Genomic DNA, 14,228 nt, shown 5'->3' with positions numbered 1-14,228 from the left:
AGGGGGGTGAGGAGAGAGAGTGAGAGAGGGTGAGTGGTGAGGGGGGGTGGTGAGAGGGTGAGAGAGAGGGTGAGTGGGGAGGGAGAGAGGGTGAGTGACCTTGTTGTTGTTGTTGTATGTCTCTTGTGTGTGGGGAGGGTGAGGGGGGGGGTGAGAGAGGGTGAGTGGTGAGGGGGGAGAGGGTGAGGAGAGAGAGTGAGAGAGGGGTGAGTGGGGAGAGAGAAGAGGGTGAGTGGGGAGGGTGAGTGGGGAGAGGGTGAGTGGTGAGAGAGGGTGAGAGAGGGTGAGGAGAGGGTGAGTGGTGAGAGAGAGGGTGAGGAGAGAGAGTGAGAGAGGGTGAGTGGTGAGGGGGAGAGGGTGAGTGGGGAGAGGGGTGAGTGGTGAGGGAGAGTGGTGAGGGAGAGTGGTGAGAGGGTGAGTGGTGAGAGAGAGGGTGAGTGGTGAGAGAGAGGGTGAGTGGTGAGAGAGGGTGAGTGGTGAGAGAGGGTGAGTGGTGAGAGGGTGAGTGGTGAGAGGGTGAGTGGTGAGAGGGTTAGTGGTGAGAGAGAGGGTGAGTGAGTGGTGAGAGAGAGTGAGGGTGAGTGGTGAGGGGGGGGGGGTGAGAGGGAGAGAGGGTGAGTGGTGACAGATGGTTATAGATGAGAGGGTGAGTGGTGAGAGGGTGAGGGAGAGAGAGTGAGTGAGTGGTGAGAGAGAGTGAGGGTGAGTGTGAGGGGGGGTGGTGAGAGGGAGAGAGGGTGAGTGGTGGTGACAGATGGTTATAGATGAGAGGGTGAGTGGTGAGAGGGAGAGTGTGAGGGAGAGAGAGTGAGTGAGTGGTGAGAGAGAGGGTGAGTGGTGTGAGAGAGAGAGGGTGAGTGGTGTGAGAGAGAGAGGGTGAGTGGTGAGAGGGTGAGTGGTGAGAGGGTTAGTGGTGAGAGGGTGAGTGTTGAGAGTGAGAGAAGGTGAGTGAGTGTGGGTGAGTGAGAGAGGGTGAGTCGGATGCCTTCGAAAATGACCACCTGTCACAGGCGCTGGCTAAAGTGGCCCCTCGGGACAGAGTCATCTTGTTGGATGACTTCCATGCCCGAGTTGGTCATGATGCTGGCACCTGGTCTGGAGTGATTGGAAGGCATGGGCCAGATCAGCTCAATAACAACGGTAGGAGGCTGCTAGATTTCTGTGCAGCCCATGGGCTTGTAATTACCAACACGCTGTTCCGGCATCGGCGCATCCACACAACATCGTGGATGCACGCCGGGTCCAAGCAAGAACATCTGCTGGACTACGTAGTGATGGACCAGTGGATGCGGGCCCATGTCCTTGACACCAGGACAGGACCTACCGTGGAGCTGATCTGCCCTCTGATCATCGGCTTGTCATCTGTAAGATGCACCTGCCATTCCACTCCGGTGGTGGGTGTCCTTCTAGGACCCCATTCAAACCCAGGTAGTCTGCATCTCATCGCAGGGAGAGAGACTTCAAATGTACAGCAGCAGTAGGCATTGCCAGGGTCCGGGATGGAACCTATGGACCTCCTGTATACCAGGCGAGGTAGTCAACATCTCATCAGGGTCTGGGATCGAACCCACGACCTCCTGCAGACCAGGCGAGGTAGTCAACTTCTCCCAGGGTCTGGGATCGAACCCACGACCTCCTGCAGACCAGGCGAGGTAGTCAACTTCTCCCAGGGTCTGGGATCGAACCCACGACCTGTAGACCAGGCGAGGTAGTCAACATCTCCCAGGGTCCGGGATCGAACCCACGACCTCCTGCAGACCAGGCGAGGTAGTCAACATCTCCCAGGGTCTGGGATGGAACCCACGACCTCCTGCGTACCAGGCGAGGTAGTCAACATCTCCCAGCCTCCGTGTCGCTCGCCGCGTCGGTAACCCTCGCCTCTCTTTCACCCCCCCCCCCCACGTCCACCTTTGTCTCCCCAGGTCCGCGTCTCCGAAGAAGGGTGCCAAGGAGAAGGGCGGAGCAGGGGAGAGGGTGCGGGAGAGGGACAGGGAACGGGAGAGGGAGCGGGAACGGGAGCGCGAGAGGGAGAGGGAGAGACGCAAGCGCAGTCCAACGCCGAAGCCGACCAAGGTCCACGTGGGGAGGCTGACTCGCAACGTCAGCAAGGTGGGCGCGGGGCGAGGAGACACGGGGAGAGACGGGCGGGGAGAGAGAGACGCGGGGAGACACGGGGAGAGACACGGGCGCGGGGAGAGAGAGACACGGGAAGACACGGGGTCAGAGGGGGGCACGGGGAGAGGGACACGGGGAGAGGGACACGGGGAGAGAGAGACGCGGGGAGAGAGAGACGCGGGGAGACACGGGGAGAGACACGGGCGCGGGGCGGGGAGACACGGGGAGAGACACGGGCGCGGGGAGAGAGAGACACGGGAAAGACACGGGGTCAGAGGGGGGCACGGGGAGAGGGGCACGGGGAGAGAGAGACGCGGGGAGACACGGGGAGAGAGAAACACGGGGAGAGAGAGACACGGGGAGAGAGACACGGGGAGAGAGATACGGGGAGGGAGAGAGACACGGCGAGGGAGAGAGACACACGGGGAGACGCGGGGAGACACGAGGAGAGAGAGACACGGGGAGAGAGACACGGGAGGAGAGACACGGGGAGAGAGACGCGGGGAGAGAAACACGGAGAGAGACACGGGGAGAGAGACACGGGGAGAGAGACACAGGGAGAGGGAGACGGGGAGAGAGACACGGGGAGAGGGACACGGGGAGAGAGACACGGGAGGAGAGACACGGGAGGAGAGACACGGGGAGAGAGACACGGGGAGAGAGACACGGGGAGAGACACGGGGAGAGAGACACGGGGAGAGAGACACAGGGAGAGGGAGACGGGGAGAGGGACACGGGGAGAGAGACACGGGAGGAGAGACACGGGAGGAGAGACACGGGAGGAGAGACACGGGAGGAGAGACACGGCGAGGGAGAGAGACACGGGGAGAGAGACACGGCGAGGGAGAGAGACATGGGGAGAGAGAGACGCGGGGAGACACGGGGAGAGAGAGACACGGGGAGAGAGACACGGCGAGGGAGAGAGACACGGGGAGAGAGAGAAAGACAGGGACACGGGCAGAGAGACACGGGGAGAGAGACACGGGAGGAGAGACACGGGAGGAGAGACACGGGAGGAGAGACACGGGGAGAGAGACACGGGGAGAGAGACACGGGGAGAGAAACGGGGAGAGAGACACGGGGAGAGAGACACAGGGAGAGGGAGACGGGGAGAGAGACACGGGGAGAGGGACACGGGGAGAGGGACACGGGGAGAGAGACACGGGAGGAGAGACACGGGAGGAGAGACACGGGAGGAGAGACACGGGAGGAGAGACACGGGAGGAGAGACACGGGAGGAGAGACACGGGAGGAGAGACACGGGAGGAGAGACACGGGGAGAGAGAGACACGGCGAGGGAGAGAGACACGGGGAGAGAGACACGGCGAGGGAGAGAGACATGGGGAGAGAGAGACGCGGGGAGACACGGGGAGAGAGAGACACGGGGAGAGAGACACGGCGAGGGAGAGAGACACGGGGAGAGAGAGAAAGACAGGGACACGGGGAGAGAGACACGGGGAGAGAGACACGGGGGGGGGGAGAGAGATGGGGGGGGGGAGAGAGATGCGGGGACAGAGACACAGACGGGGAGAGAGAGAGATACGGCGAGAGAGAGACACAGACGGGGAGAGAGACACGGGAGGAGAGACACGGCGAGGGAGAGAGACACACGGGGAGAGAGAGACACGGGGAGAGACACGGGGAGAGAGAGAGACACACGGGGAGAGACACGGCGAGGGAGAGAGACACACGGGGAGAGATGATGATGATGTTGATGACAATGATGTTGATGACGATGATGATGGTATTGATGATGATGCTGTTGATGATGATGACGATGATGATGCTGTTGACTACGATGATGATGATGATGCTGTTGATGATGATGGGGTTGATGACGATGATGACGATGATGATGCTGTTGATGATGATGATGCTGTTGATGACGATGATGATGACTGTGTTGATGACGATGATGACGATGCTGTTGATGACGATGATGATGACGATGACGATGACGATGCTGTTGCTGATGATGATGCTGTTGATGACGATGATGATGACGATGATGATGACGGTGTTGATGACGATGATGACGATGCTGTTGATGACGATGATGATGACGATGATGATGCTGTTGATGACGATGATGATGCTGTTGATGACGATGATGATGATGTTGATGACGACGATGATGATGATGACGATGATGATGCTGTTGATGACGATGATGATGCTGTTGATGACGATGACGATGATGATGCTGTTGATGACGATGATGATGCTGTTGATGACGACGATGATGATGATGATGATGACGATGATGATGCTGTTGATGACGATGATGATGATGATGCTGTTGATGACGATGATGATGTTGATGACGATGATGATGACGATGATGATGACGGTGTTGATGACGATGCTGTTGATGACGATGATGATGACGATGATGATGATGATGTTGGACAGGATCACATGGTGGAGATCTTTTCTGCCTACGGCAAGGTCAAGATGGTGGAGATGATGTTGAAGATGATGGTGTTGATGACGATGATGCTGGTGATGATGATGACGGTGTTGATGATGATGATGCTGTTGATGATGATGATGCTGTTGATGATGATGGTGATGACGGTGTTGATGATGATGACGATGCTGTTGATGATGATGACGATGCTGTTGATGATGATGATGACGATGATGATGTTGAAGATGATGGTGTTGATGACGATGATGCTGTTGATGATGATGATGGTGATGATGATGATGCTGTTGATGATGATGATGCTGTTGATGATGATGGTGATGACGGTGTTGATGATGATGACGATGCTGTTGATGATGATGATGACGATGATGATGTTGATGACTGTGTTGATGACGATGATGTTGATGATGCTGTTGATGACGACGATGCTGTTGATGACGACGATGATGACGATGATGATAACGTTGATGATGACGCTGTTGATGATGGTGCTGTTGATGATGACGATGATGTTGATGACGATGATGATGATGGTGGTGTTGGCCAGGATCACATGGTGGAGATCTTCTCTGCCTACGGCAAGGTGAAGATGGTGGAGATGATGATGATGGTGTTGATGACGCTGTTGATGATGATGCTGCTGTTGATGATGACGGTGTTGATGATGTTGATGATGGTGTTGGCCAGGATCACATGGTGGAGATCTTCTCTGCCTACGGCAAGGTGAAGATGGTGGAGATGCCATCGGACCGCCTGCACCCGCACCTGGGCAAGGGCTACGCTTACGTGGAGTTTGGCGAGGCGCTGGAGGCTGAGAAAGCCATCCGCCACATGGACGGAGGTACGGAGAGACAGAGACATTGACGCACACACACGCAACACGTAAAGATGCCGGGTATCGGGTAGGGTACGGGTATCGGGTACCCGTACCCTACCCGATGATTTTGTGCGCCTTTTGGCGCCATCTGGTCCAACACCATGTGAGAATGGGCTCTTAAGGAAAGCCGTCTCGGGTGTGGACCAATCAACTTCAAGGACAGTGCACATACATTGTCAGAGTTGTGTCTTTTTGTTTGCATTATGACCGCAGGTATTGCGGTCTATGCAATCATGACTCCTCGTAAAAAAGGTGTCAGTTTTGTTGCCAGATAGAAGGGTAAAAAAAACCAATTATCATATTTTTACTGGCAAATGAGGTTCCCATAGAGTAGTATCGGGTACCCGTTTGCGACCTTTGGTCACTCCCTTTGCATCTGCCCCTCTCCCTGGCCCCTCCCCCCTCTCTCTGGCCCCTCCCCCATCTCTCTGGCCCCTCCCCCCTCTCTCTGGCTCCTCCCCCCTTTCTCTGGCTCCTCCCCCCTTTCTCTGGCTCCTCCCCTTTCTCTGACTCCCCCCTCTCTAACCCCTCCCCTTTCTCTGGCTCCTCCCCCCTTTCTCTGGCTCCTCCCCTTTCTCTGACTCCTCCCCTTTTTCCCTGGCCCTTCCCCCCTCTCCCTGGCCCCTCCCCTTTGGCCCCTCTCCCCTGGCCCCTCCCCCCTTTCTCTGGCTCCTCCCCTTTCTCTGGCTCCTCCCCTTTCTCTGGCTCCTCCCCTATCTCTGGCCTCTCCCCCCTTTCTCTGGTTCCTCCCCTTTCTCTGGCTCCTCCCCTTTCTCTGGCTCCTCCCCTATCTCTGGCCTCTCCCCACTTTCTCTGGCTCCTCCCCTTTCTCTGGCTCCTCCCCTATCTCTGGCCTCTCCCCACTTTCTCTGGCTCCTCCCCTTTCTCTGGCTCCTCCCCTATCTCTGGCCTCTCCCCACTTTCTCTGGTTCCTCCCCTTTCTCTGGCTCCTCCCCTTTCTCTGGCTCCTCCCCTTTCTCTGGCTCCTCCCCTATCTCTGGCCTCTCCCCACTTTCTCTGGTTCCTCCCCTTTCTCTGGCTCCTCCCCTTTCTCTGGCTCCTCCCCTTTCTCTGGCTCCTCCCCTTTCTCTGTCCCCCCCCGCCCCCTCCTCCTCTGCCCCCCCTCCTCACTCTCTGCCCCTCCCCCACCCCTCTCCCCCTCCCCCCCCTCTGCCCCCCAGGTCAGATTGACGGCCAGGAGGTGACGGCCACGGCCGTGTTGGCCCCCCGCCCGCGGCCCCCGCCCCGGCGTCCCAGCCCCCCCCCTCCACCCCCACGCCGGCCCCCCCCCATGCTGCCCCCCCTCGCGTGGAGACGCTCGCCACCCCGCAGCCAGGCCTCGACGCAGGTGGGTGTAGCAGTGACGTGTGTGTGTGTAGTGTGTGTGTGTAGTGTAGTGTGTGTGTAGCAGTGTGTGTGTGTAGCACTGTGTAGCAGTGTGTGTGTGACGTGTGTGTGTGGTGTAGTGTGTGTAGTGTGTGTGTGTAGTGTGTGTGTGTAGTGTGTGTGTGTAGTGTGTGTGTGTAACACGTGTGTAACACGTGTGTGTGTCTAACACTGTGTGTATGTGCATGTGTGTGTGTGTAACACGTGTGTGTGTGTAACACGTGTGTAACACGTGTGTAACACTGTGTATGTGTGTGTGTGACACGTGTGTAACATGTGTGTGTGTAACACGTGTGTGTGTAACACGTGTGTAACACGTGTGTGTGTGTAACACGTGTGTAACACGTGTGTGTGTGTGTAACACGTGTGTAACACGTGTGTAACACGTGTGTGTGTGTGTAACACGTGTGTAACACGTGTGTAACACGTGTGTGTGTGTGTGTAACACGTGTGTGTGTGTGTGACACGTGTGTAACGTGTGTGTGTGTAACACGTGTGTAATGTGTGTGTGTGTAACACGTGTGTAACACGTGTGTAACACGTGTGTGTGTAACACGTGTGTGTGTAACACGTGTGTGTGTGTGTGTGTAACACGTGTGTGTGTAACACGTGTGTAACATGTGTGTAACACGTGTGTGTGTGTGTGTGTTCCAGGTCCCGCTCCCCACGTCGCCGCTCCCCCCCTCCGCGTCGCCGCTCTCGCTCCCCAGCACGGCGGAGACACTCCTCCAGCTCCTCACGATAGTCACACTCGCACACACGCACACACGTACACACGTACACACACACACACACGTGTACACACACAGTCACACAGACACACACGCACAGACACACACACACGTGTACACTCGTACACACAGTCACACAGACACACACACACACAGACACACAGACACACACACACAGACACGTACACACACACACTCACACACACACATACTCATAAACACGTACTCACAAACACACACACATACTCACAAACACTCATACACACACGTACTCACACACACTCACACACACACATACTCATAAACACGTACTCACAAACACACACACATACTCACAAACACTCATACACACTCACACACACACATACTCACAAACACTCATACACACTCACACACACACGTACTCACAAACACACACACACACACTCATACACACACGTACTCACAAACACACACACACACACTCATACACACACGTACTCACAAACACACTCACACACACTCATACACACACGTACTCACAAACACACACACACACACTCATACACACACGTACTCACAAACACACTCACACACACTCATACACACACGTACTCACAAACACACACACACACACATACTCATAAACACACACACACGTACTCACAAACACACACACACACACACTCATACACACTCACACACGTACTCACAAACACACACACACTCACACACACTCATACACACACACGTACTCACAAACACACACACACGTACTCACAAACACGTACTCACAAACACACACACACGTACTCACAAACACGTACTCACAAACACTCACACACACACACACTCATACACACTCACACACACTCACACACACACTCTCACACACACACAAACACATACACACACACTCACACATACACACACTCACACACACACATACACACACTCACACACACTCACACACACTCACAAATACTCACACACACTCACACTCATACACACTCACACACACTCACACTCATACACACTCACACACACTCACACTCATACACACTCACACACGTACTCACAAACACGTACTCACACACACTCACACACACTCACACACACTCATACACACAAACACGTACTCACAAACACGTACTCACACACACTCACACACACTCACACACACTCATACACACTCACACACACTCGTACGTACTCACAAACACACGTACTCACACACACACACACACTCATACACACGTACTCGCACACACTTACACAAACACACACTCATACACACTCACACTTACACACACTCACACTCACACGTACTCACAAACACGTACACACACTTGTGCGAGTTTGCAACGACACCACAAGAGATGAGCCGCATCCGGAGGCCACGTGTAGAGGATTCTAAACTACGGTGGCGAACAAGTGAAGATGATTGACCCTTTGACCTTTCGAAACTAATAAGCGTACATCTGTCATGTAGCGGTGTTACCCGTTCTTTTTCCATTAAAAACGATAGTCCCACGTGAAGTGTTGACGTGTTTTTGAAGCGCGCTGTGTTGTACATGCGTTCACTCACTCAATCACTCATACACTCATACACTCACTCAAACAATCACTCATACAATCACTTGCTCATACATTCACTCATACACTCACTCACTCATACACTCGTTCACTCATACAATCAATCATACACTCACTCATACACACACTCATACACTCACAACAACCGGCATTCGCCACTAAGTGGCGGTGACGTCACCACGACGCTTGTGCCAGGCCAAGTGCACCTTGAGGCCACGTGAAGTGTCGAACGCCCGCTGGCAGGAGGTCACGGGGCAGACCCAGGTGCCACGGGTCGACTGACCGAGATGACCGAGATGACTGGCTGATCCACCACCTGTGCCCCCTACTGTGCCAACTTGCTGTGCTTTAGCCACCCGGCGCTCCGCTCGTTGTTGTGAGCGTCGCTCCTCCGCCCTCCGTTGTTGTTGGAGGGCGACTGCCTCCAACTGCCCAGTAGCGTCCTTCACGAGCCTCCTCCACTGAGGCCGATCTTGACACCGCTGGTACCAGTCATCGGCAAGTCCACTCAGCTCCACGTCCTCCTGTACCACATCACTCCATCTCTTCTCTAGCCCATGCCGCGCCCGTTTAGCCCCCTCGATCCGGCCGAACAAAAGCTGTTTAGGCATGCGGTGGCTGGGCATGCGGGCTACATGACCCAGCCAACGCAGCCTTGCCTGCCGGAGGAGCTCACTCATACACTCACTCCCTCATACACATACAATCACTCACTCGCTCATACACACTCAATCACTCATACACTCATACACTCACTCGCTCATACACTCACTCATACACTCAAACAATCATACAATCACTCACACATACACTCACTCGCTCATACACTCATACACTCACACTCATACACTCACACATACACTCACACTCATACACTCACTCATACACTCATACAATCAATCACCCTCCCACCCTTCCACCCTCCCACCCTCCCCCCTCCCCCCCATCCACCCCCCTCCCACCCTTCCCCCTCCCCACCCCCCTCCCCCCATCCACCCTTCCCCCTCCCCCCCATCCACCCCCCCCACCCTCCCCCACCCTTCCACCCTCCCCTCCCACCCTCCCCTCCCACCCTCCCCCCACCCTTCCACCCACCCTCCCACCCTCCCCTCCCACCCTCCCCCACCCTTCCACCCACCCTCCCACCCTCCCCTCCCACCCTCCCCCACCCTTCCACCCACCCTCCCACCCTCCCCTCCCACCCTCCCCCACCCTTCCACCCACCCTCCCACCCTCCCCTCCCACCCTCCCCTCCCACCCTCCCCCACCCTTCCACCCACCCTCCCACCCTCCCCACCCCTCCCTCCGCTCCAGCGAACGAGGCCGTGACGAGTTCCATTATTAAAAAAAACCTTGGGGATCTGGAGGGAAAGAATCCCTCTCATCTGGCACCGGAACCTCGGTTGTTTCCCCGCGCATGCGCACTAGGGGGTGGTGGTGGTGATTGCTTCCCCACGCGAGGCCTACGACGCGTACGTTAATTATCTATTATTTTTTATCTCCCTTATTGCTCTCTTATCTCTCTCTCTTTTAAGTCTCTTATCTCGTTGTTAACTCTAATGCTAACTCTCTCTTATCTTCTAGATATGAAGTATTTTCGTGACTGCACGTACTCTGGTGTGTTTTTTTTCCGGTAAGGTCACCCGGGTGAAAAAATGAATTAAAATTTTACTCAATTAAATCTCGACGTTTATTTCGGAGGCAACACAAGCTTCCGTCTTCACAGCACTTGATACAATCATTTATTTGTTTTACTACGTGACTTTAGATAAAAAAAACAAAGAGTATATCTCTTTCGATTGAAAGCTTCTTTCGTGACTGCAGGGATTCATCTTCTTGGTTCTTTCGGTAAAGTCATCACGTAGAAGGGAAATAATAAAATAATAAAAATAAAACTTAATAAAATACAATTCTCACAAAGGGAAATAATAAAATAAAAAAAAATAGCATAAAGTCACGTAGAAGGGAAATAATAAAATAATAAAAATGAAACAATAAAATACAATTCTCACGACGTTTCGGCCACAACGCAAGCAGCCGTCCTCAGGTGAAGAACAGGTCTGTCGGAAAGACAGCGTCTGAATGAAACACCATCAGACTCACTCAGACACTCAGTCAGTCAGTCACTCAATCAGTCACTCAGACACTCACTCAGTCAGTCACTCAGTCAGTCACTCAGACACTCACTCAGTCACTCACCCAGTCACTCACTCAGTCACTCAGTCATTCAGACGCTGTCTTTCCGACAGACCTGTTCTTCACCTGAGGACGGCTGCTTGCGTTGTGGCCGAAACGTCGTGAGAATTATTTAATTATGTTTTATTTTTATTATTTTATTATTTCCCTTTGTGAGAATTGCATTTTAATATGGTTTATTTTTATTAATATATTATTTCCCTTTGTGAGAATTGTATTTTATCATGTTTTATTATTTTATTATTTCCCTTTGTGAGAATTGTATTTTATTATGTTTTATTTTTATTATTTTATTATCTCCCTTTGTGAGAATAGTATTTTATAATGTTTTATTTTTATTATTTTATTATTTCCCTTTGTGAGAATAGTATTTTATAATGTTTTATTATTTTATTATTTCCCTTTGTGAGAATTGTATTTTATTATGTTTTATTTTTATTATTTTATTATTTCCCTTCTACGTGATGACTTTAACCGAAAGAACCAAGAAGAAGTACATCTCTTATCTCTCTCTTATATCTTTATTGTCTCTCTCTGTCTCTGTGTCTCTCTCTGTCTCTGTGTCTCTCTCTGTCTCTGTGTCTCTCTGTCTGTCTCTCTCATCCTTCACGTTGCATCAAAAAAGCACAGAACATTATAAAGGACTCTTCTCACCCTGGACACTCACTGTTTGAGCTGTTGCCATCAGGCAGACGATTCAGATCAGTCAAAACAAGGACAAACAGATTCAAACAGAGCTTTTATCCTACAGCGATCACCACACTCAATAATGCTAATTCATTATTAAGTAATAGTATTTTTCAATTGACTGTGAAATAGAGATGTGCAATGACAAAATGTAACCTTATGTGGGTATGTGGGTATACTTGGGCTGTTTTTATATATAGTATAAATTGATTATCTTTCATTTAATTTTATTTTTATTTTCTTGTTTTATTTAATTTAAATTTATGAATGATGCCCTGACTGGTGAGCATTTTCAATTTCGTTGTACTGGTGACAATGACAATAAACGATCTATCTATCTATCTCCCCCCACAGAGACACCGGCAGTCCCAAGAATCGGAGCGACTCAACATCAATTGTGTTACGACGTTACCCTTGTTACCATTGTTATCATTCAATTGTTACCCTTGCTATCATTCAATTGTTACCCTTGTTATCATTCAATCGTTACCCTTGTTATCATTTAATCGTTACCATTGTTATCATTTCATTGTTACCCTTGTTATCATTGTTATAATTTCATTGTGACTTGTTACTATTGTTATCATTTAATTGTTACCCTCGTTACCCTTGTTACCATTGTTATGATTTCATTGTTACCCTTGTTATAATTACCATTGTTATCATTGTTACCAGTATTATTTCATTGTTACCATTGTTATCATTTCATTGTGAACCTTGTTACCATTGTTATCATTGTTATCATTTCATTGTTACCCTTGTTATCATTTCATTGTTACCCTTGTTATTGTTATTATTTCATTGTTATCCTTGTTACCATTGTTACCATTGTTATCGGTAACGTAGGAGCAGCAGCAGCAGCAGCGGTGATAAATGTAACTAAATTCGCATCGTTAAAATTTATTAGCGTAAAATAATAATACTCTAAGCTATTTAATAATCTATTAACTATTTAATAATCTCTCAACTCTTTAATAATCATGAAGTAATTGTCATCTATAAACTCTTTCATAATAATCTATTAACTATTTAATAATAATTATATTTAATCTAATAAACTATTTAATACTACTAATCAATAATCGCAGCTATTTAATAACAGTTTATCATCTATGAACTATTTAATAATCATAAACTATTTACTAATAATCTATAAACTGTTTAATAATCAATAAACTATTTAATAATAATCTATAAGCGATTTCATAATCAATAAACTATTTAATAATCAATAAACTAATTAACAATCATCTATACACTAATTAATATTAATCTATAAACTATTTAATAATCAATAAACTATTTAATAATAATCTATAAGTGATTTAATAATCAATAAACTATTTAATAATCCGTAAATATTTAATAATCATATATAAACTATTTAATACGAATCTATACAACTAATTAATAATCAATAAACAATTTAATAATACTCAATAAACTAATTAACAATAATCTATAAACGATTTAATATTAATCAATAAACTATTTAATAATAATCTGTAAACTAATTAACAATAGCCTATAAACTAATTCACAATAATCAATAAACTATTTAATAATAATCTGTAAACTAATTAATAATAATCAATAAACTATTTAATACTAATCTATAAACTATTTAATAAAACTCAATAAACTATTTAATACTAATCTATAAACTAATTAACAATAATCTATAAACTAATTAACAATAATCTATAAACTAATTAACAATAATCTATAAACTAATTAATAATACTCAATAAACGAATTAACAATCATCTATAAACTAATTAATAATACTCAATAAACTAATTAATAATCTATAAACTAATTAACAATAATCTATGAATTATTTAATAATAATCTAAAACTAAATAATCAATAATCTAATTAACAATAATCTATAAACGATTTAATAATAATCAATAAACTAATTAACAATAGCCTATGAACTAATTAATAATAATCAATAAACTAATTAACAATAATCTATAAACGATTTAATAATAATCAATAAACTAATTAACAATAGCCTATGAACTAATTAATAATAATCAATAAACTAATTAACAATAATCTATAAACGATTTAATAATAATCAATAAACTAATTAACAATAGCCTATGAACTAATTAATAATAATCAATAAACTAATTAACAATAATCTATAAACGATTTAATAATAATCAATAAACTAATTAACAATAGCCTATGAACTAATTAATAATAATCAATAAACTAA

At 48.4% G+C, this 14,228-nt stretch overlaps 1 protein-coding gene and 1 long non-coding RNA gene across 3 annotated transcripts in view; both read left to right on the top strand.

The window, feature by feature from the left end:
• Positions 1 to 7,678, top strand: part of RNPS1 (RNA binding protein with serine rich domain 1) — an 8,058-nt gene extending 380 nt beyond the window's left edge. Inside the window, exons 2-5 of the mRNA XM_078883159.1 lie at positions 1,831 to 2,109; positions 5,234 to 5,387; positions 6,605 to 6,757; positions 7,457 to 7,678. Of these exons, the coding sequence (XP_078739285.1) occupies positions 1,831 to 2,109; positions 5,234 to 5,387; positions 6,605 to 6,757; positions 7,457 to 7,554 (684 nt within the window). The 3' untranslated portion in view covers positions 7,555 to 7,678. The remainder of the gene's footprint in view (positions 1 to 1,830; positions 2,110 to 5,233; positions 5,388 to 6,604; positions 6,758 to 7,456) is intronic.
• A 2,834-nt stretch (positions 7,679 to 10,512) lies between these two features.
• LOC144952648 (uncharacterized) lies at positions 10,513 to 13,351 on the top strand. 2 transcript variants are annotated; one of them, XR_013640664.1, is made up of 2 exons: positions 10,513 to 10,748; positions 12,353 to 13,351. It is a non-coding gene; the product is annotated as an uncharacterized LOC144952648 (long non-coding RNA). The 2 variants fall into 2 exon arrangements; XR_013640663.1 differs by having other exon boundaries at positions 10,541 to 10,587.
• Positions 13,352 to 14,228: the final 877 nt, after the last annotated feature.

Source organism: Lampetra fluviatilis, chromosome 69 (assembly GCF_964198595.1).
Source record: "Lampetra fluviatilis chromosome 69, kcLamFluv1.1, whole genome shotgun sequence".
Classification (NCBI taxonomy): Eukaryota; Metazoa; Chordata; class Hyperoartia; order Petromyzontiformes; family Petromyzontidae; genus Lampetra; species Lampetra fluviatilis.
Note: the sequence above shows the minus strand (reverse complement) of the source record. Positions and strands in the feature narration are given on the sequence as shown.